Source organism: Leptonotus elevatus, chromosome 15 (assembly GCF_054856555.1).
Source record: "Leptonotus elevatus isolate MCC_2025b chromosome 15, RoL_Lele_1.0, whole genome shotgun sequence".
NCBI lineage: Eukaryota > Metazoa > Chordata > Actinopteri > Syngnathiformes > Syngnathidae > Leptonotus > Leptonotus elevatus.
Window position 1 is genome coordinate 5,892,582 of NC_141253.1, and position 23,319 is coordinate 5,915,900.

Here is a 23,319-nt window from a genome sequence, read left to right on the forward strand (position 1 = left end):
GTAGTGCAGTACTGAGATTGTTTTCCAATTTGACGTTCAATATTTGACCCCCGTAAAAAAAATGTAACGTCGCCAAAGGCATTCTGTGACCTCCATTTTGTTTCTAACAATAACTAGTGAGGAGTGACAAGAACAACTGCCATTGCAGGGTATGATTGTCCCCTATAGTGTTATCACAAGACTTATCCCATACTGGGTGAGTGAACGAGGGGGCTTTCTCACCTTGCACAGGGCCGCTGGTTCCGGATGCTGTGGTCAGACCCTCAAGGTCGTCCTCATTTTGGGCAACAGCTGCTTCTAGACAACACTAATCTGTTAGTTAAAAAGTCACATACGTTGCAGATGCTCTTGTTTTTACTACACTTGTGGTGTTCCTCAAGGCTTTGTACTATGACCACAAACACTTAACTTTTTTCTCACCTTCTTTTAAGACAGGTCTTTTTCTGTAGCTCTCAATCTCTCGCTCTTTTAATCTTCCGTGTGAACGTTTGAAGTCACTCAGAACAAATTAAAAGAATTAACATATTAAGTATGATGCATTGTATTTAACTTATATTATATTGTTGCCATGCTAATAGATGAATATTGATTCTGAACTGCTCCTGATATATTTGGCACAGTTGCATGCTGTTAGGTTTTTGTTTGGTAGTAGCGGTTTAGGTTTCTGTAATTGATAGTGGATAGATTGAGATGGCTCAAGTCAAGTGAATCCCTAAGTAAAAAGAAGAAATGTCCGCTCATGTATTTGAACCATTATTAAAGCCACAAAATTCAATATACAACTTGTTGTATTGTACACAGGTGGGTCAACGTAGAAGGCGCAAAGGGGGCAAGAATCGTCAAGGCTCCAAAACAAACATGAATAAATACAAAGTGCTAGCCTTAGCAGAAAAATAATGTTTCTTCTCTGGACCAAAACAAAACCCAGAAAAAGGAGAACAAAAAAAAAACAAGTGAACAGACAAGCACTCATCTATGGATTATTGTACACGGTGTCTACTCGCTGAACATTTTTTGTGACTTAACCTTCCGATGTATGTATTCAAACGCAACTTTTCTTCATAAACAAAAACCCAGAGAGAAAAACGATCTCTGGATTTTAGAGGCATCCGAAAAAACCTAACCAGAGTTAGCTTGTCAGCTTTGGGATTCTTTTGTTGTTGAGTCTTTTTTTTTAATGATTAAGTCATGCACGCTGCAAAGAACCGCATGCAGTAGTTATTACGGTAACCCAACCGAGCACTTTTTTTTTTTTTTTTTATTGATAATAGTCAGAAACACACACAGCAGCTTGGGCAGAGGGGGCCCCACGTCCTCTGGGCTTGTCAACGAGGGGGGGGGGGGGAGGGAAGGGTGTGGGCTATTTATAGGCGCGGGTCATGGGGCGGTAGTGTGAGGGTAGTGAAGGTTTGGAGCTGCATCCCATAAGAAGCAACGGTTGGTGGCCGTTAAGCATTTTCACTGATGGGGGTGGGGGAACTGAATGATTATCACCTTCATATATTTTTCATATATCTATATATATATATTTATAGATTTAGATATATCTATAAGCTTGCTTACTCACTCCGTTGCTTTGATGAGCCCTCCATTTAATCTGGTTTAGTTTGATGGAGCCCAAACATGGCACGGGTGGGGTGGAGGGTACTTAAAATTGTTGCTATAATGCAGATATAACGTGCAAACAAAATGCTAATTTTATGGAGTGTGACATCATCAGCCAATCGAGCTCACCTTCTCTAGAAATGATCAAGCAGAGGTATTCACTAGTCGCAGCTGCGCTTGGTCCCAATCGATCTCGTCCTATAAATTTTAATAACATATTTAAAGGTAATTTGAGCAACAACCAAAAAAACATTACAGAACTGTCTATCAAATTGGTGGCCCTTTGCATTAACCAAAAAAAGTTTTGAGTTAATAAAAAAACAAAACCTCTACTGTAAACTTAAGAATTACAACGCTCATTAGAACTATTTTGTGGCCACTAAATATTTTGTGCACACAATATAGCCATTTAGTGGCCACAAATTAGTATTTTGTGTGCATGTTACAAATTTTTGTGGCCACAATGGAACATTTTGCAGTCGCAGGTAAGAACTTGGTGCACACGTGAGCTCGTAGCTACAAATTTGTATTTTGTGTGCACCTTAAACGGCCAGTATTTGTTCGTGCGTGCATACCTGTTCCGTGGCCACAATTAGTATGTGATATAAACATTATACTGCTTTCATTGCCACAAATACGTGAACAGTTTTGTGGCCAGAAGTAAGCATTTTGTGCACGTTATATTTATACATCGTGTCCACAATTATTATTTCCCCTCATGTCATGTGTGCTGCTCCTTAGAGTTTTGCTTACATGTAAAAACAAAACAAAAAATGGCCTGACTTTACATTCGCCCCCCCCCCCCCCTCCTCCACCAAAAAAAGAAAAAAGGAAAAAAAAAGGATGGGATGAGGGAATTTTGAAGGAGGGGGGGAGCATCCATCACTGACAGTTGCAGCAGGTGGGACAGAGTCTGCGCACCGCCTGGACATCAAAGAGGCGGCGGCGGAGGCTCGTTGGCGGCGGAGGCTCTCTCGCGGAGCTGCAGGTGCTCCAGCGCCACGTCAAGCGGCATGACGTCCACGCAGCCCATGGCGCCGAAGTCGGCGAAGTCCCGCCGCTCGTCCTCGTCGGACGACGAGCTCTCGTCGCGCATGAGCGTGGACAGCAGCAGCTCCTGCACGAAGAGGCTGCGGTCGGCGCGCTCGCCCTCCACCAACTGACGCTCCACCTCCGACATCTTGGGCTCGTTCAGCCTGCAAACCGGCGACAGTGATCGGGGCAACGTTCGCAAGGAATTTCTTTATATTTTCGAGAGGGTCAGAATATTCACAGTGGTTCGCAGTGAGTGGGAGCACAAAACAACTGCAATATATTGTTGACAATATTTAAGGATAAAATATGAGTTTCAAACAGTTGCGTTTTTGTTGATTACAATATTTTGTAATAAAATTTGTACAGTAACATGTTAGAGCAGTTTAAGAAAAAATATATAATTGACAAAAAGAGTAAAGTATATATTTTTTTGAAGAAAATGAACTCTCAGATGTCTTAGAATAAAATGTCATAACATAAAATAAACATTTGCAGAAAATAAAACACTTTATAATAATCTTTTAATTCAAAATGTTACAACACTGTTTTTTTATGTTACTTTTTAGAATAAAATATGTTACTTTAACTATAAATGTTTAAAATATTTTTAGAATACATTTTATCTTAAACTTACTTATTCATTTTCAGAATAAAGTGTTTTTTTTAATCTACATTTTAGAATATTGTTCATTTTGATACTAAAACGTTCTAATGTTCTTGAATATGTTAATCAAATATACTGTGAATTTTTTTTTAATATTTTTCACATTGGCAACAGAATATTTTAGAATATAAATATATTTATTTTCCAATATTAATCAAATAAAATGCAGTGGACCCCCGCTATGAAGAATCTTTTAATTTAAAATTTTACAACACCGTTTTTCCAATGTTACTTTTCAGAATAAAATATTTTACTTTAATTTCAAATGTTTAAAATATTTTTAGAATATATTTCTTAAATGAACACAAAATAAAGTGTTTTTAAAAAAAATCAACATTTTAGAATATTGTTTATCTCAAAAAATATTCTTGAATATTTTAATCAAATATATGTGGAAAAAAATACAATTTCTTTCTCAGGTTGAGAACAGAATATTTTATATTACTTTTCCAATATTAATAAAATTGAATGCGGTGGACTCCTGCTATTAATGTAAAGGCGGCATCCAGCCTGACAGACGGCGGCAAAATATAGATAGTAAGGAAGGATCTGTTCGCACTGAAGGGGGTCAAAAATGAAATGAAATCGGCCACGTACCGTGCTAAAAGAAACTGGGAGTTGTGGGACGAGGACGAGGGGTTGCTTTCGGCCGGCGCGCCCGTGTTGGCGGCGGCCGCGCTGGGCGGTGGGATGGCGGCGGTGGCCGAGCCGGTAGCGTTGGCTGAGTTGTTGCCGCGCCGGGCGGCGTGGCGGCCCGTCTCCACCGGCTGGCGCGCCGCCTGCGCCTGCTGCCGTTCTAGCTGCAGTTGCATCTGGAGCTGCTGCAGTTGCGAGGCAGACGGCCCCGACGAGTTGATCTGGCCCCCCGCTGCGCGCCGCACGCCCGACAGCTGCGACAACAACTCTGACGGGAAAAACAAACAACTTTAACAACTACAGTGAACCGTGATAAATCAGTCGTAAGAATGATGAGACGTCATTACTGTTCAGAGAAAAATGCCAACATAAGTTGCTAGTCATACATCATTACAAAACTTATTTCATCAAAAATTATGGAAAATGTTAAGTTCAGAGGAAAAAGTAATAATTAAAAAAATAAATACAATTAAATGAAAAAATGTGTGGCAAAACCTGACGGCAAAGTTCCAAATATGGTAGTTTTTGATAGTCAACTCGATTTACTGATTGAAAAGAATGAAAATGTCAAATTACAGAGAATAAAGCAGTATTTTGTAAAATACATAAATTAAAAACAGTTGAAAAGAAATAGTAAATAATGCTACAAGAAAATGTGGCAACGTTATAAGAACAAGGCTCCATTCTTTCCTGAAAAAAAACAATTGCATTGTGTGTTAAGTGAATGACATTAAATAATAAAAAATAATAATTATAGAAAATTGAGCAAAATTGTGTAGTTCTGACAATAAAGTTGCATTTAGTAAAGAAAAAAGGAAAAACAAAAGAAAAAAATATTGGCCAACAAGGAAAAAGTTGCAATTGTATATAATAATAATAATAATAATAATGTCATTTTATTCTGAGAAATAATTAGTGGATACATTTGTTTATCCTTAAAAAAATATATGTAATTAATTAAAAATTATGCCAATTTAGGTTTGTTAAAAAATATTACAAGAAAAAAAGTTTCAATGTTACAAGAAGGAGGTTGTCCATTAATCACGCTTTACGCGTGCACCAATATTCTGTTGATTCACTCTCACCGTCAGGCAACATTATTCATTCAAACGGCAAGTTGCGAAGGTGGCTACGTTTGTCAAAATGTCGTCTGTGCGCTCACCTGCGATGGGGTCCATGGCCTCCCTGTTGCTGGGCGTGTAAGTGGAGCTCTGCGATGACGACGTGGACGAGGACAGGCCGCCCGTGGAGCCGCCGGTAAAGTGCATGTTGGTGCGTCGCGCTCGGGGGCCACCCAGTCCCCGGCCGGGGTGGAACATCCGCCGCACGTGCCGGACGCTGCTGGACTCGTCGTGAAGCGAGGCCCCGTTAAGGCGTGATCGTGATGCGGAAAATGCACACGCGAGTCATGTGTGCATTTTTGTATTGCCATAAAGAAGAGTTTCTTTCAGCGTGTGACAAAAGACAGCGAGGTAACCCTGTGTGGGTTCACAAAGCTCATGATGTCATCAAAGCGCTGCATTGATATCAGACATTGGAATAGCATCGTACACAGGCTCGTTTTGACGTGCGTGTAGCACCAGACTTTGTAAAATGTTGCTAATCGTCTGCTCGGTTCATCATCCCAGTGATTACCAAACGTATTCAATAAGCAAAATATTTATTGACTAAAATAATGCATCTTTGTTCATCTACGCATGGGAGTGATGTATTGTGACATGCGTATTACAACGAAATAGTAAAGAGCGGCTGTTTTTGTCAACGCTGCTGGCAACAATAGATTATGCCTTGCTGTTCGGCAAATCAATGCACATCTGCCCGGTTCATTATCAAAAGTTGCCAACATATTAAAACAAAGTCATATGTATTTTTTTTGTGTGATCGAAGCCAATTTTGATATTTGGCAATTCTGTCGACGGATGAACTACAAATCACTTCTTAATTGGTTCCTTTATTATATAACTTTAAGATACTAATAATAGGCAGAACATTATACAATTTTACATAACTGTTTTAGTATTTGTTTAGCTTTACAGAAAGAAATCTGCGGAAATCGACCATTTTTTGGCCGATTTTTTTTGTTGGATGTTTGGAAGTTACCAATATTATTCTTGTCTGATGTTATAATGTATTGATGTGTAAAATTGGAAAAAATATATTGGCAAAAATCAGAGGGGATTTAGTTTTTTAATCTGCAATATTTTTGCTGATTTTAAAAGCGCTAATATTGGCCAGCCAATTAATCGGTCAAGGCCTTAAAACAAAAACAATGGCGAGTAGCTTTTTTTTTGCTAATGCTGACGTGAACAAATAATCAGTCAGACTCACTCGAGCAAATTCTAACATCTCTTTATCAAACATTACTGGCACTTGCTGTATTAAAAAAAGAATAGCTGTTCAAAATTGAAACGTTATCAAAAAATTATCCCACTTGCTTGTGTCAATCAGTTGAAGCAAAAATTACTGTGAATCATCTGCTTGGGTCATTATCAAAGGTTGTTGGCACTTGTATAAAAAAAAAAAAGTAAGAGCGAGTGGCTTTTTTTGTTGACATTGTTCTCAATAAACGAGTGTCTTGCTTGTATTAATCAGACTCAGTTCAGCCAATTACTACCAATCACCTGTTTGGTTCACTATGACAGGTTGTTGCTACTTGGCTTATTAAAACAAAGTAACAGTGAGTATCTTGTATTTATTTTATCACCAGAGTGCTATTTAAAAAACTTTGGCACTTAGAACTTGTAGTGAAGACTTAAAAAAATAAAAAATCAATCAAGCATCTACCGTCGGTGCATTCAGGTCAAAAATACCGCCAATGGAAAATATCAATGCCGGGCTGTGATGACTATGAGCTTTTTTTTGCCTTGCTGCCCGTGGTTTACAAGCCGAGAGGACAGATCTGTTCATTGCACGAGGACATTTTGTTACACGTACATCCAGTGATGATGTTAGAGTTAGTGAAAGGATATTAAATCTCTGGGGGCTCTGTGCTCAAGTGTTAGGTGGGCTGTGAAGTCATCTGTGACGTGGTTGGGATCACCCCCTGGCAAGGCGGCACATATTGGACAGATCTGGAATGCAAAGGCAAAATTACAAGCTTATACTTCTAAACTTTACATAAGTAATTAAAAAAAAAAAGTTTTGAGAGGAGAGAGTGGGCATACTCACCACCTCAGTGGACGTCTCGGGGTGCTCGGCGGTGACGTGCTCCTGCAAGGACGTCTCCGTGAAGCCCATCTTGCCGCAGTAAGGACACGTGAACGCCTGGTGCTGCTCCATCGAGAAAGTGTCACCGCCATAATACAAATCTGCAGGGGCCAAAGCCACACTTTATTACTACGCACGTGAGGGTTACTGTAAAGGTCGCTCACTTGAATAAATAAACCAAATGTCTCTCAAATCAAACCCCTCAGGGGGAAAAGAAAACAAGCAGCGGTAATTACTGCCATTTCAATATTGACAAACTAAACAATCGGATGAGTGGAGAAAGCAAACAAATTTGTAAAAAAGTTAAATAATTAAAACAAAAGCAATTGCATTTTAGAATTAGAAAACGCCTTAAAAAAAAACAAAAGCGTAAAAAATATGACTACCAATTTTTTGTTGAAATATCCAATTTTATATTGAAAAAAAAAACCAATAGTATCCTTGAAAATATTCCACTTATTTAATGAAGAAAAAAATCTATAATACAATAAGATTTCTTTCTGAAAATATAGATTTGTTTTTCTTGGGGGGGAAAAATAAGCTTTTTATCTTGAAAATACGACATTTCTTGACTACACAACAACTTTCACTTCATGAATTTAAAACTTTTATGGGGAAGAAATGGAAGACTGAAATATACTAAAATAAAAATTTTCTAGTGATACAAAATATACTATTTTTCCTCAAAAGGGTTACATGACTTTCCTTTAAGTATATGTTGTTTTCCCTGCAAAAAATATAGTAATTTCTCAAAATTATACAACTTCTCTGTGTCTTCGTTTTTTTTTTACAGCCGCTATATACCGCTTTTTAAAAATACACAGACACATGGCTATAATAAGGCTTATTTTTCTTAAAAACAAACTAATTTTATCTTGAAAATATGCAACTTCTCAAACTCCTGAGTGCGAGGCAGGCATCTCCCGTGCATCGTTGACAATAACAGTGAAGAGAAAAACAATGGAAGGCGTACCGTAGTCTACCCTGGTTAATATACACTGCATGGGGTGCTCTGTAGTGTGTCGCGTGGTGGTCGCGCCGCTCTCGTAGCACGACGCGCACAGGTCGTAGTCGTAGCAGATGAGACACTTGAAGCGCCTGCCTCGGAAGTTTCCCTTCAAACAAGCGTCGCAGCTCACACCTGCGAGAGAAAAGCTCAGGCACTTTTTTTCTTGGCTTCTTTTTGGCACCTGCGCCACAGACCAGTTTTATCTGGGAAATATATTTCAAAAGGAGCGGAATGGGGACAAATACAAATTTGAAGTACAACTCACTACTGCATTTGTACATTCTGTACTGCCATGACGGCAGCATACGAGGTGTGTCAAAAAAGTGCCAGTAGAGATGTCACAAAATCTATTCTCTTTTACTCCTCGAAGTTACCCCTGTAGTCTAACAAAATTTCCCAGCGTTCTCTGCCACATATTCATTTACTCCTGGAAGGATTTTTCGTGCTCTATCGTGCCGCTGTCATTACAACCATCTTAATTTCATCCCCGTCCTCTTGATGACCCCCTTCAGTTTGGTAAAGAGGAAAAAAATATATCATGGGAGCCAGGTAAGTAGGCAGGTTGCTCCAGCATGGTGATGTTCTTCTCTGCCAGGAACTGTCAGATGTTCAGGGCATTATAAGATGACAAGAGTTATCCTGCCACAATTGCGGCCTGGTCTCTTCTTACACACTGAAAGAAGCAAACACCTTAGGTGCACTTTTTAGACGTGCTGGTTGATCATCTGACCCAATTAGAAGAGGGGGGGGGGGGTGTAAACTGTAGTCCTGGAACATTTCGGACACAGCTCTCTGCACTTACCAATTAGCAAACACGCATCTGTGAGTGTCGGTTAAAGATTCAAGTGTTCACTTGGTATGTTAACGGCAGTTAGCTGAGTTTTCTAAAAAAAATAATGGTTTTGAAATGACTGTGGTCTTAAAATATATTTTAAAGAGTACGTCGGGTGCCAATTTGTGCCACATGACCAACATTAGCGCCCCTTCATCTTGGCTCGAGCTAACTTTCTAGTATTCCACATCACTTCTAAGTGGCTAAAACACAATTACAGCCTTATAGTTTGGATATCTAACGCTTAACTTGTATTTGAAAATATACCCCCAAAAAACTTGTTTCAACGCATAAAACACGTTGGGGACTTTTGCGGCCTGACTCTTGATGACAGTGCACTAGCTAAGCGACATACTTACTGGCAGCCAATGTTAGCTCCCCGGCTAGCACTCGGCTAACAAAACATACGCGACATTTTTGTAACGTGTGTCTATTTGTGTTATTTTGTGTGTTTAAGTGAGCAAATAGTACACCCATAACGACAACATGTTGTTGGCGCTGTTAGCACGCGTAGCGCTGCTAGCCGGAGCTAACAGCAGCGCCTAGCAACGGCTAACTGCTAAGCTTCGCCATGTTGTCGAGTTAGTGCCTAATTATTTAATCATTAATGTCCTAAAATGGCTGTCGGTGCCTGTACGTGTAATGGAGTGTCTAAAATAAGAAGTGGTAACGAGTCGTTCGCTTCATTTTAAGCTTGGACGAGAGCTCGTAGCGTAGCCCAGTTAGCCACGGCGGCGCTGTTTATCAACTCACCCTCATGACGGGACATCCTACAAGCGGCCCACAAAGCAAGCCCTTCCCGGGGCTCCCCCACAGCGCCGTCGACGATGCGAGAATGGGGAGATGCAATAAGGGGAAGCTGTCGCTCTCGATAGTCGCCTTCCCTTGGTTTTTGTGTGTGTGTTTTTTACGGCCAAGATGGATCCCCTTGACAAGCTTTCCCCTCCCCAAGGTAGCCACTTATCGCGTCAGTGCCGACGAACGACGCTAGGCGGCGCTGCTGCGCATTACTGCGTCGAATCGCAAAAATGAAACGCAAGAGAGAGTCACTTGGCAAGAAGCCTAGTTCCCATTTTTGACTCACAGGCACCGGAATGTCACTTTCAACAAGAATTGTTTCAGTCAACATGTAAACGATTTGTATTTTAATAAATATCAAGTATATCAAGTGAGTGCCACTTTTGGTACACTGAGACAAGAATGAGAATTATGTGACAATTTTAAAAATACTTATTTTTGTATTTTTTTTTTTTAACAAAATATTTTTTTTATGCCATGTTACCTTTTTTACATTTTAAATAATATTAATAATAATGTATCGGTTTCTTGTTAATATTTTAACTTAATGTAAAATACTGTTTATCCTACATTTATTTCTGATATTGTTTTTCATCTTTACATTTAATTTGTAATTTAATTATGCATTTTCTAATTTAAAAAAATAAAGTTTTTCAGCTTTTTGTTAAAAATCAGTTTGCCTTAAAAAAAAATGTTTAAGTTAATTAAAAAAAAAAAAAATTCCCCCTGTGGTTTTCGTTTTTTAGTTGAATATGTAATTTAATATACAAGACTCATTTCATTACCAAAAGAAAAGTTAAATTAGACTGTACATAATTGATTAATTGAACATTTAAGTGATGGATATTATAATAAGTAAATTACTTATTAACACGTTTGGTACCTTGGCGACAAGAAACGGGGCAAAAATGTTGCAATTTTTTTTTTCCCTTTTAAATTGAATGTGTCAGTTCTCACATAAATTATAAGATTTTAGGGTAATATATATTTTTGGCAAAAAGAGCAACTAAGATGTGATACAGTGAAATTGAAGATAAAACAAACAAACAAAAAAAGAATAAAACAATACAAAATTCAGAAGTTTAAAAGTTGTGAAGACATTTTTTTCCATTTATTTGGCAAAAATATGCAAAAAAAAAATAACAGTAGGCTGTAAAAGATACTTGGTAACTTTGTGTGGAAATATTTGTATAACACATAAATAAACAAAATTTATTGTTTTTGTTTTTTACAAATACTACTGAATAACAATGCTCTTTTTTGTTAAAATATGCAATTAACAGTCACGTTAAAAAAGAAGAAGCTTTTATTTCATCCAGAGCATTCATTCAGTTTGTGTGTGCTGACCAGAAAGTGACAGCCTGACAAAACAAATCAGTGCATCATCACATTGAAGACTTCACAGCAGTGTTGTTTTGCTTCGAGATCTTATAAAATAAAACAAGTGATTCCAGACCACGTTTAGTCTATTTATGCAAACAGGCAAAAACGGACATAGAAATTTCAAAAACTACTCCTCTGTACAAACAAGTTGTGCTTAAATGTGGAAAGTAAAATAGTTTAAAAAAGAAAAAAAAATCCTGAAAGGATGCACCTGTAAGGTATTGCGTAATTGTGTCACATTGGATGGTCACGCTCATGACAGTTTACAAAAAAAAAAAAAAAATTAAAAATGAAAAGAATGGAAGAAAACGCGTCAAAAACTATTTTCTGCACAGAAGAATGACACAAAGTAGGAAAACATGCCTCAAAAGTTTTAAAATCATCTTGCGTGTTACATCAACAAATCTCGCAGAGCAAATACCTGTAATTGATGGCAAAAAGAAAAATTATTATAATCATAGAAAAGGCAATGGCTAGCATAACCTAGAAAAAAGCATCAGTACACACAAGTTAATGAACAAAAAAAGTAGGTTTTTTTTTTTTGGGTAAACTTTTCATCTTTCAGCCACAACTAGTTATACTTTATTTTTCTAATTGAATTAGACAGCATTTACAATTAAAATTTAAAGTTACTCAGGTGAAACAATCACATGCCCTCCTGCTATCATGTCCAACCCAAAAAGTAAGTTTTTTTGGGTCACTTTTCTACATTATCGCCAGTAGAAAATAAACGTTAAAAGTTCTGCCGTACTTTCATTTCTTCCTAAAAAATAAATCCATGTGTCATATTTACATAATTGTCATCTACGTGTAATACGTGTCTACAATATTATATATACGTAATGATACCTGAGCACAAAAACATAGTAAGGCTTGTAGGCGACATCTTTTAAATTACATGAATTATCGCAACAACAACCAAAAAAGATACATTTATGTACATTTTATAGCTTAATTTTTGTGATATTATTTACAGTACAATCGGAGGTTGTGGGATTAAACACAAAGGCCAAACAATTTCCACACAAACAAAAATAATTCTTTTTTTTTTCTTTTTTGGCAAAATAAAATACAAAAAAACAGAATGTGAAGAAATGTGCCGTGATGCTAGCATGTCTGAAAACACTCAAATATACATACAGTGTAACATTGAACGCACTAATTATCGCTGATTTCTGTGGTGGCACAAGCTCTCGCACCCACTTTTCCCAAAATTCGCAAAGACCCACGTCTGGAAAAAAAACCAAACAGGAAATCTGGGATTGAAGCAGCCATTTGGGCCGAACGTCCTAGTAAGAGTTCGTCAATGGAATTAGTTGCTTTGAGGTGAAATGGCCGATTTTCTAATCAATTTGAAGGATGGCTCCTTGAGACTTTTTTTGTAATTCCCGTTATGATAGAAATATCGACCCATTTTCATGTCGATTGGTAAAACTGGTGTCAGGGGCTAAAATTCACACAGAATGGCTTCATTCAAATCAAAATGGCTGACTTCCTGTTCGATTTCGGGCATGGGCCCTTGAGACTTTTGTGCATCCTGGCATGAGTGACGTCCCCTCAAATTCATATTTGATGAGCGATACTGGGGTAAGGGGCTATTTATTTATTAATTTATTTATTTGTAACTGTCCAAGAGGCCCCTCCTGTGTACGTTTTTGGGGGGGTCGTGTCTAGGACCCCCTAAAATATGGACATTTTCCCCAGGATACACTCACGTGCCAAAATTGGCGAATTGTTGGGCAAGTCGGTTGCTTTGTCAACAGCGATTCAAAGAGCCTCATAACCATGCAACACGTCTGGAAACTGAAATAGGAAAACGGGTGCCCCACACCTGCTATAAGTCATATAACGTCTCTGTACAGTACACAAATGGTGATGTGGCCACTTTGGATGTTCATAGCAAAAAAAGAAAGTGCATTATTATTATTTTTTTTCAATTGAAGTGCATAACAGTCCAAATGCAAACATGGACTTTGCCCCCGTGTCAGTGATGGGCTCCGTCGAATGGCTTTTTGTACTCCAAGGTAGTTGTTTGCCATCACACGCTCAGTGTTTTTTTTTTTTAAGTGAGTCCAGAAGCGGCGCTCACTTCCTGTTTGCGTGTAAGCTTCAATCCATCATTTCCTCCTTGGAGAACTCCCGGGATTTTCTCTTAAAGAAGCCCATCTGCGGGGGAAAGACAACAAACGTTTACAGCTGGAAATTGAAAAAAACGGTTGTCGGAAATTGAAAAAAGATGCTTGAAAGAATGAATTGGGCAATGTGAGGGCCGTTTACTCCTTTATGAAATATTTTGCGCTTTAGACCACCCCGCCGCTAGATGGCGACGGCGCGCTTCACAGCATCCAGTCACCATCAATTCACATTGATTTCCTTGCAAAGGAAAGACAATATCAGTTGGTGGCGCTAACGAGCAGCTTTGCCAACTGCTAATAGACCCCACAGAAGAACAAGGAAGGAGAATAAGTTACAGCAAAGATACAAATAGAAAAATATGACACACCCCTTTAGAGCAGCGTGTCTAAACGCAATGCTAAGCTATTCTTTGGACTTTTTTTTTTTCAAATGTGCTGTTTCGCATTTTGCCATCGTCAGAAAAGTGAACCTCGTGAAAATCGGCTGAGAAACGAGCAAGTTACGACTTATTTACAACGTCTATGCATGGCCTTAGATGGGGAAGTCGCCCCTGCCAATATGGCCGCCGCATAGACTTGACATTTAGCCAGGGCTGCTATAGCACGCTGGAGGTTTAGGTGGAGAGCAAATGTTGTTTTTGTGCCTTTTTATACCGTACAGTATTTTTAGTACAATATTTCTTATGAAAAAAATCCAAGTGAATTTTGAGTGTCACGATCTTAACACACCACTTGCACTTTTAATCTGAGTACGTTTACCTTCCATAGAGCGAAGATGACGAGCGCTAAGATGAGAAGACCTATGAGGATGCTGATGATGATGATCCATAAGGGGATTCCCCCTAAGCTCTCCTTGGAGACTTGGATCTTCACCTGATGGGGGGGGGGGGGGGGGGGGCAGAACAAATCACGAATGATTTGATACTGAATCAACAAAATCCATCTGTAAAATTGCTGACTCACCGTTCTGGTGCGATCACTGATGCTCAGCACGAACAGATCCGTGTTTCTGCTCCCCAGAGTGGCGTTCACCAGCATGTACAGACTGGAAAAGTCTGCCTGAAAGACACACAAAAAAAGGATACAAAATTACACGAATGCTTCTTTCTATTTTTTTGTTTGTTTGTTTGTTTCAAGACGTTAATAAGAATACAATGACCCACTTTGATGAACGTGGGCTTCCACACTCTGAAGGTGACGTTCACTTGGCTGACTTTGGCTTCCGGGATGAAGCATTTGAATGAGGCGCACGGGAGGTTCTCGCAGTTCTGTGGCGGAATTCAAACACACTTGGTTAGGCAGGAGACTTGCACAGGAACACACACACACACACACTACATACTGTGTGTATATACAACCAACCAGAAGAAAGTTGCCCAGCGTTTCTTTGTTTGGACTTGGTTTTATAGCATCCGGGTTGAGATTAAGAGGGTTGATCAAAGCGGCCGCGTTGCATTTCATCTGCAAAGAAGAGAAGAGCACATTGGAAAACGGATCTTCTCTCTTTTGTGTAAACAAGTGTGCCGGCGGCGGCGGCGGGGGCGGAGGCGGGGGAAGGCTCACCTGTGGGCTTGTGACGATGTGCGTCAAGTACAGTAAGTAATTCTTACGCGGCGACAGCTCAGGGTAGGTCACCTCCAGATCAAGAGGAGGAGTCATTATATCACCTGTTTTTTCCACCTAATAGACCCACGAGAGAAATTGAATGAAAAATATGAAATCAACGAACCAGCAGTCCAACCATAGCACATTGTTTATTTTCATTTTTTTTGTCAGTACATGATAACATTTTTGATTTTGAAATATTTGTAAATATCACATTTGAACCCTAAAAAATCTATTAATTTTATATTTTTAAAAATTTGTAACAATGTTTTTTTTTTTTTTTTATATATATATATATATATATATTTTTTTTTTTAACATTAAGTTCACATTTTAAACCTTGGAAAAACAATAGATTTTCTGTCAATTTAATTTTGAAATACATGAAGTTTGTATATCTTTTTATCTTTTGTAATTTTAAAATTATATATATGACCAACAAGTGTTAACGTTGAAATAGCTAAATAACCATCAGGAGAAATTCTTTGTTTTCAAAATGTTGAACATTTAACAATTAATCAACTTTATTCAGCAGACTCAAGATCCATAAAAAAAACATACAATACACAATAAAAAGATTAACATAGAGAAAGATCTACAGTAAAAAAAAAAATATATATATATATATATATATATATATATATTTATATAATTTACAAAAGGCAATCATACCTTTAACTTTTAACATTTCACCTTACAAAGTTTTTATGCTCAAATATTGTACTTGAGTTGTTTTCTTAAAAGTCCATTTTAAACCTTGAAAATCCCAAACTCTTTATTCGAAGCCTTACTGTGTAGCTGATGTTGATCTCCTCGCCGATCATGCGGGTGTCGTTGAACTCACCCGAGTATTGCTCGCCCTCTTTCACCACCACGTGCTCGTCCACCGGACGCCTGGAAAGAATTCATGCATATTCAAAAATCAGATGCGATTAATGATTCATCACATAAACTCTCACTCTGTGCTATAGATTCGCACTGGCGCAGTCAAAATGGATGGAATTAATTCTATTCTATTGTATTCGATTTTCAACTTACACCAAAAAAAAAAGTTTTCATTTGGTGTTATTGTTGTTAGATTTGATTCCATTTTATTGACAGCGAACTAAAATTAAATGTCGTACTCACACAGTGAACACGAGCCCGGCCTCGTACTTGACGGGGATGGAGATGTGCACCGTGTTGTCGTTGAGGGTGGAGCTTAGCTCCTCGCTGTCACTGCGGAGAGTAATAAAACACACGCACACACAAAATGGTGACAATCCTCATTATATTCCAGTGCGATTCATTGCAAAAAAAACCGGGACTTTACCTCGTGGCTGTCACGTTGATCTGGATGTTGTGGTGGATGTGATGAGGGTTCACCTCAAACTTCACTTTGAAAGCTTCCTGTGGAAATCACAATAGCGTCTTGCAGAGCAAAAAATCATTGATAAAACACGATGTATGTGTTTGCTTGTTTCAAAGACGTACCTCTACATTGCTCCCCAGGAAGGGGTACCCCACCGCACATTCCACTTTGGTGTGATTCAGAGTGCAGTCTTTTTCCGGCTGACATTCCAAAGGAAAACAAGGTCACACATTGTACAGAAACATGTTTTTCTTTCCCACGATAAAATTGTTCCCCAATGTCTGTGACATGCTTTAGAAAAGAAAAAATAATAAGAGGCTTTAATGTCAATATCTTGCTGCCATCTACCATGGGAAGGGGGCGGAAAATTTGCCATTCGCTGTCGATGCACGTGCACTCTTAGTCATTTTGACGATTCAACCATAGAACTTGACGTAAGTCATTTTTACCACAGTAACTTGCTTGAAACTTAAAAGTTTTAAGACTTGCGTTTAACTTTATGACTTGCACATATCACTGGCGACGGGCCGAATCTTCAAAATAAGTCACTTTTCAGTAGACCCCAAAAACACTGCATCATCAAAGAAAGCAAGACATTTTCAACATTTATTAACAGAGATCAAATGGTGTCCAATCTACAGTTTGGGGGCCATTTGCAGCCCACCGTCCAATTTTCCGTGGTCCGCAGCATATACAAAAAGTAACATTTTTCTTTGTCAAAGTCAGATTTGTGAATAAATTGCATTATTAATTACCATAATTTCTTGAAACTAACATGCACTTGTATAATATAAAGTTTAATAAAGTCGAAGAATGTCATAACCCTTGCATCCTTTCAAATTTTCTGTCAGTTTGGACACCCCTGATTTAGATTGATCAATAATTTGTAAAAAATAAATAAATATAAAAAAAACACACAGTCGAGTGAAAATGACATCTCAGTTGCTCAACCAATCACAGCACAGCTTCAAAAAACATTTGAGCTGTTGCCTGAGCCCGGAGCAACTGTGATGCCATCTTCAATCGGCAGCAAGTGGCAAAATGGCCGCCCCTGACATAAATAAAAATGGCCGGATTTAGCTGCAGAACTCATATTCCACAAATGGAATATTAATCAGAATGTCATGTTTAGACTAGTGACTCACATACAACATATAAGCGATCTCCTCACCTCCACTTTGACATAGTTGATGTTTGGCGTGAAGCTGACGACCACTTTTGTGTTGTAGGCGTTGTCTTTGCTGTTTCTCACGCGGATGTTCACGTCCAGTTTGTCCTTCTTGGCTCGAATCACCAACCTGGAGGACAGCAAAGGAAGACCCTGAGCATACAAATGATCCGCCACAAGAGGGCACCAATGCACCAGAAGGTCCGGCAAGGCTTGTAAAACCGCTGCGGCTTTGATTAACTTGCCTGAAGTTGAACTTCGCAAGTGTGCATTACGCATGCAGGCTCACCCTGTTACGCTGGGCTCTGCTTGAAGGGAGAGGTCAGCGATGCACCGCTGGTTGCTGCCACAGTCTACCAAGGGAATCTACAAGAACAGGAACGCTTCAATATGGAGTGTGATGTGTGCTATTAGACAGCAAGGGTTAATGTTCAGGCAGTCATCACAAGGATGCGTTTGCAATTGTGGCCATGAAGTTCAACTGAAATTTTTGTCCACATCAGCATTTTCCCAAATGCTTCAGAGAGATCTAAAGATTTTATTTTGTTACTGTTATAACACAGACCTGGAATTATATTTGATAAAAAATTCAAATTAATGTTATTTATTCATTTATCTATCTTTACTCTGAACCCAAAAATATTTTTATTTTGAGCTCAGAAATGAGTTGTGGTTTATTCAGTTTTATTGCCATTCTATTTTAGACCTCACACACTTGGATTTTTTTTTCTATTTTCGTATTGTAGCCGAAGCCTGGAATAGAATTTTAGTCTATTTCATGATTTAATTTAATTAATTTTATTAATTTTTAATAATATATATTTGAATAGAATTTTGTTTAATTTTACTAGATTTTATAATTAAATTATTTAAACAAGTACACATTAATATTTTATTTTTACAGCACGTAGATTTTTGTTATTTTATTTTTCTTGTTTGAAACCACAAATTATATTATATTTAATTTTGAGCCCACAACTGGAACATTTGTTGTTGTTGTTGTTTGAGCCCAGACCTGGAATATTATTTCACAGAGAGTCCAAGCATTTTTAATTACATCATATTTTAGTTTTGGGCCGAGACCTAGTTATGTGGTTTTTTTAAAAAATATTATTATATGTTATTTTTTTGTTGGTACAACTCAGACCTGTAAGTTAATAAATTCAATAAAACTTTCTAAATACAAATTCATATTTTATTTTATTTCCACACCTGTATTTTTCCATATAATAATTTTGTTCTTACTGTTTTAGCTTAGACCTAAAATCTCATTCTATTTGATTTCGAGCCATGAATGTTGTTTTATTTTATTACAGACCTGGAATGTAATTATATTTATTTGCATTTACAGTATATTCCCCCCCATGACAGACCACCACTACGCTTAATAGAGCACCTCGAGGGGTGTACACTCCAGCTTTTGGAAACACCTCTGGCGTTAGCGGGTGGTCTCCAACATGAAGTGAGCAGTGGAAAAAGGATAAAAAGAAAATAAAAAGATTTTGCGTTTGTTTGTACACTTGAGTAAAAAGGACCCTCATGCTTGACCTTAATTTCCTTTGCTGTCCCCCAGCCCCTCCTGAGTGTTTCGTGGGTCACAGTGCAGTTTGTTCCCAGTCTCTAAGTATGGAGATACAGCGTGCAACATGCACTGACCGCTAGACTGTAATATAATATCCAGCAGACGAGCAACTGTAGCTTCCGTCTGGTGATTTCCTGGTTGCTCCCTTTTCATAACAATAACAGGAGAAGACCCCATTTGCTTCATTCCCATATCAGGCGGCAAATACTTGCTCCCTCGTTATCTGGACACATCGCTCATCACGAATACGATTACTTGGAAAGCATCGAAGTTTAACGTGTGGGAGTGTGGGAAGACGTGTTGAAACGATTGCAAGATGAATGATGGCGGTGGGCTGTTCCACACGCGAACAATCGGAGAGTTAAGAAAACAGCAAAACAACAAGAAAGGGTATTAATAGTGCTCGCTCATGTCTCGCAAATATTTAGCATATCTGGAGCTGAGAACGTACCGTCTTGTTAATGGATGTGGGCAGGCTTTCGTCCAGGACTGGGCCTTGGTCTTCATCGGCCAGTCCAAAGTCCAGCGACACCATGAGAGGGTCCCGGAAGTCAAGTCGGGCCTTGTAAAAGATGAGAAGGGCTTATTATTTATTTCACTGCAGTAGAAGAAAAAAAAAATGAGGCATCAGAAAAGTACTCTCTAATCCTGCAGAATATGTGTGGTACCTGTAAAGCTGACATTTTGTGTACATTTCCAGATAAATAAAAAAAATCTTTATTCAAGCACGAAGTTGTATATTTTTTAAATTAAAGTCGATTTTCCCCGCTGAATTTGAGTAATGTCACTTAATGAAAATAACTGCTTGATGAGCCATTTCAATTGAAAATATATTATTTTTCCTAAAAAGAAGACGTATCTATCTATCTATCTATCTATCTATCTATCTAATCCATCCACCCATCCATATATTATATTATATTATATATATATATTATATTATATTATATTTTCCCCTGTAATATGTTCTAATTTTCTCAAACATTTTAAACTTATATTATTGAAAATACAACTTTCCCACCTTGAAAATCTCAAACTTTTTTCCCTTCCAAAATACAATAATCGTTCTTGAAAATATTTTATTCCCTCTCAAAAATAGATAACTTAAAATTACTACAAAATATTTTCTTCCTCAAGAATTGAAAATTTATTTTCTTGAAAATAAATGTCTTTTTTTGTCTTTTTTCCCATTTGTTCTTGAGAATATAATTTTATTACTCGAAAAAAAAAATTAAATCTAAAATATCATGCTTTGCTCAAGAATTGAAAACATATATTCTTGAAATACACAAATATGTTGCTGAAAATATATAAACTTTTTTTTCCTCAAAAATATCACCACTTTTTCCTTGAAAATATGACTTTTTCTCACTACAACCTATTCTTTCAAAATAATTCTGAAAAATATAAGACTTTTTTTTCTTGAAAATACTTTTTTCTTACTTTTTTTTTCATTTTCATGTGGCCTACTCTGGATGGTGAATTAAAACAAAGAAAGTCAGAAACTCTAACTCTGCACACACAAACACAGACACACACACACATGCAATGCAGAAGAGCTGCAGCTGTTTTCACTGATTAGTTCCTGTGTGTGGTGCCAATGGGAAGCTAATCAAAGAACTGCACAGGCTCGGCCAAGCAACAGCAAACTGACACTGCACACGTGGCCACATATGTCCAAAAGTGCAAACGTGACACACAAAGGATTCTTGCTTTATGATGAACAAGTGTGAAGTCTGTCTTTGTGTCTACCCATCAGCCATTTGTGTCTTCACCAGATGTGTCTCGTTAATTTGCTCAAATTTAGTCTGTGTCAGTCTGTGTTGGATCGTTGTCATCGTCAATCACCATTTCTTGATGAGGTCTTGTTTCGTCTTTTATGAATTAATTAATGTGATACATATGCACTGTCCTTTGCTTACCGACATTATGAACACCTGCGTTACGCACATCCTCTCTCGGTCCTCCACGGCGACCGTTTTAGAAATCCGTCGGTCGCTCTTGTCGTCCGAGTCGACAAAAGAAGCCCTGGCTTTCGCCCGAAGGGCATCCAGAGTCAGGTTGTAACGAATCACTGCAGAAGACGGTGCGAAAAACGTGAAATGACGTCACAATCGTTGAACAGCCAAAGAGTCTCACCTGCTTCGGTCTTAAGGTCCTGCTTGTTGGATTTGACGCTGTAGATGAAACACACATCGATGGTCACGCACACAGATTTGCGTCCCGAAAGTTCGCACTGGTATTCGGCTTGCTGCACGTTGATCTTGGCAGGGTTGAACGTCATGTTGGCTCGAAGCTCCGCCACATCTCTGGACCTGAATGTGCCAAAGAGACATCAAAGTTGGCATGAAAGATGAATGATTAAAGAGGAAGTCAACCCCCCATTCTATGCTGCCCCACTAGTCTAAATATGGTATTCTGATGAACTCATTCACTGCCACGAATTCATAAAAAAAAAAAAAAGATTTTTTAAAATTTAGGGGCGACAGGCGATTAACATTTTTAATTGTAATTAATCGCATGACTTCACTAGTTAACTCACGATTAATCACAAATTCTATATCTGTTCCAAATGTACAGTAAAAAAATTCTAGGTTTTCATACTCTTGTTCACAAAAGTGGAAAAAAATTGGTAAACAAATAGAAATTGTTCAAATTAATTTTTGACGTCTATAGCCGTCAATGGCAGTGATAGAGTTAATATTAGATCGTTAATAGAAAATCGTTTTTTTAATCCAATCCATTTTGCTATCGACAAAACCTCCAATCACAATCACGGCGCAGCTTCAGAAAACAGGTGAGCTGTGATTGGTCATTGCTTGAGCCTCAAGCAACTGTGATGTCATCTTCAGTCGACAGCACGTGGCAAAATGGCCGCCCCCCTGAGATAGATAAAAACGGCTGGATTTTGCTTCATAACTCATATTCCATAAATGTAATATTAATCAGAATGTCATGTTTAGACTAGTGAGGTCACATATAACATATTATTTGTCAAGAAATGCTTAAGGTTGACTTTAAAAACTGTGATAACATTTTAGACGGTATTACCAAATGATTGCTACTACTGTAATTAGCTTTTAAGGATGCTCCATGAGTTCTCAATAGGGTTGAGGTCAGGGGATGATGAAAGTTCAGTAAAAATGCTCTACAACAGCTGGCAACATGGGGAACTCCGCTTTGATGACAGCTGGCAGTTAATTTAAGCTCTCTTGGGAAAATAATAATCAAACTTCCCCAGGAAAAAAAAATCATCTTCAAACGTTTCTTTTACTTGAATGCATATTTTTTTGCTTGGTGCTGTTGATGACTTCTAATGCGCAAAAGCAAATGGACTTGCATAGTGTCTCCGAGGGAGGCAACAGATGCGTGATAAGCATAAAACGTGGCCAACAAGCCGGGGAGAAACGAGCCAGCCCTGCTGCCAAATCTTGTTTCAAACTGGAAGCCACATGGGGGTTGAAGTTTTCACACAGCTTGGGAAGAAGAAAAAAAAGTGTGGGAGGACATTATCCCATGCCTGCGAGGTTGAGTCATGGCGGATGCTGGGGTCTCCAACTATGGGTTCGGGAGCCAGAAATTGATCACATTTTTATTGGGTTATTATAAGCTATTTTGCCATCAATAGTCATGTACATACATGTCAAAGATGGCGATAGGTTTGAGTAAGGAACCCTGGCCTGTTGGGATGGAAAGGCTTTTAACGGAGACATCTCCAGGAAGTTGTCAATCTCAAGTGTACAAGTCCAGTGGGACGTGTTCAGCTGTCTAAATGAAACAAGTGAACAACAGATGATACTCATCTTACAAATGCTGATGTGTGGAATATGGACGGACAGAAGTATGCATCAAGCACACATCTCTATCGATAAATTACGCCATAATGGGTTGGGCAAAAAGTCTCTTACAAGACAGTTTGTATGTTTTCGATTGTGCATTTGGGGAAGTCATGATAATAGGCCTCCCTCAGTGTTTCAATAATATGACATTTTATGTGACAGAAGCCAAGCAAACACTTTCAGGTTGAATAAAAGAGTTATTTTTGTTTGTTTGTCTTTTTTTTTAAATTATTATTATGACTTTACTCCATAGGATTTACAACTTTTCCTCAAATGTATAACTTTTCTCATGAACACACAATTCTTCTCATAATTATGAAAGGATTCTGGAAAAATATCAGATTATTTTTTTAAGTACTTTTTTGTCTCAAAGATAGAAAATATCTATATTTTTATAGTTTTATAAAAAACTAACTATTTCCCTTTTATCAAAAATACATTATTCTTGAAATGATAATAGTTTTAAATAA

General features: G+C 38.0%; 2 protein-coding genes across 3 annotated transcripts in view; both read right to left on the minus strand.

Annotated features, from left to right (window-relative positions):
- Positions 1-740: 740 nt before the first annotated feature.
- kcmf1 (potassium channel modulatory factor 1) lies at positions 741-9,984 on the minus strand. The gene is made up of 7 exons (XM_086097217.1): positions 9,742-9,984; positions 8,121-8,288; positions 7,109-7,248; positions 6,910-7,011; positions 5,103-5,292; positions 3,902-4,208; positions 741-2,801 (listed from the first exon to the last, which is right to left on the minus strand). Exons 1-7 carry the CDS (start codon positions 9,755-9,757, stop codon positions 2,537-2,539), a joined length of 1,188 nt encoding a protein of 395 aa, XP_085953343.1. The 5' UTR covers positions 9,758-9,984; the 3' UTR covers positions 741-2,536.
- Positions 9,985-10,874: 890 nt separating this feature from the next.
- The window catches only part of itga1 (integrin, alpha 1), a 54,845-nt gene continuing 42,400 nt past the window's right edge, over positions 10,875-23,319 (minus strand). For both annotated transcript variants that reach the window (XM_086097447.1, XM_086097448.1), the window contains 15 exons: positions 21,150-21,325; positions 20,933-21,084; positions 19,462-19,572; positions 17,718-17,794; positions 17,432-17,558; positions 16,383-16,460; positions 16,222-16,298; positions 16,038-16,127; positions 15,701-15,803; positions 14,868-14,984; positions 14,667-14,765; positions 14,468-14,572; positions 14,268-14,363; positions 14,064-14,177; positions 10,875-13,335 (listed from right to left, as the gene is read on the minus strand). In XM_086097447.1, coding sequence (XP_085953573.1) covers positions 13,279-13,335; positions 14,064-14,177; positions 14,268-14,363; positions 14,468-14,572; positions 14,667-14,765; positions 14,868-14,984; positions 15,701-15,803; positions 16,038-16,127; positions 16,222-16,298; positions 16,383-16,460; positions 17,432-17,558; positions 17,718-17,794; positions 19,462-19,572; positions 20,933-21,084; positions 21,150-21,325 — 1,579 coding nt within the window. In that variant the 3' untranslated portion in view covers positions 10,875-13,278. The remainder of the gene's footprint in view (positions 13,336-14,063; positions 14,178-14,267; positions 14,364-14,467; positions 14,573-14,666; positions 14,766-14,867; positions 14,985-15,700; positions 15,804-16,037; positions 16,128-16,221; positions 16,299-16,382; positions 16,461-17,431; positions 17,559-17,717; positions 17,795-19,461; positions 19,573-20,932; positions 21,085-21,149; positions 21,326-23,319) is intronic.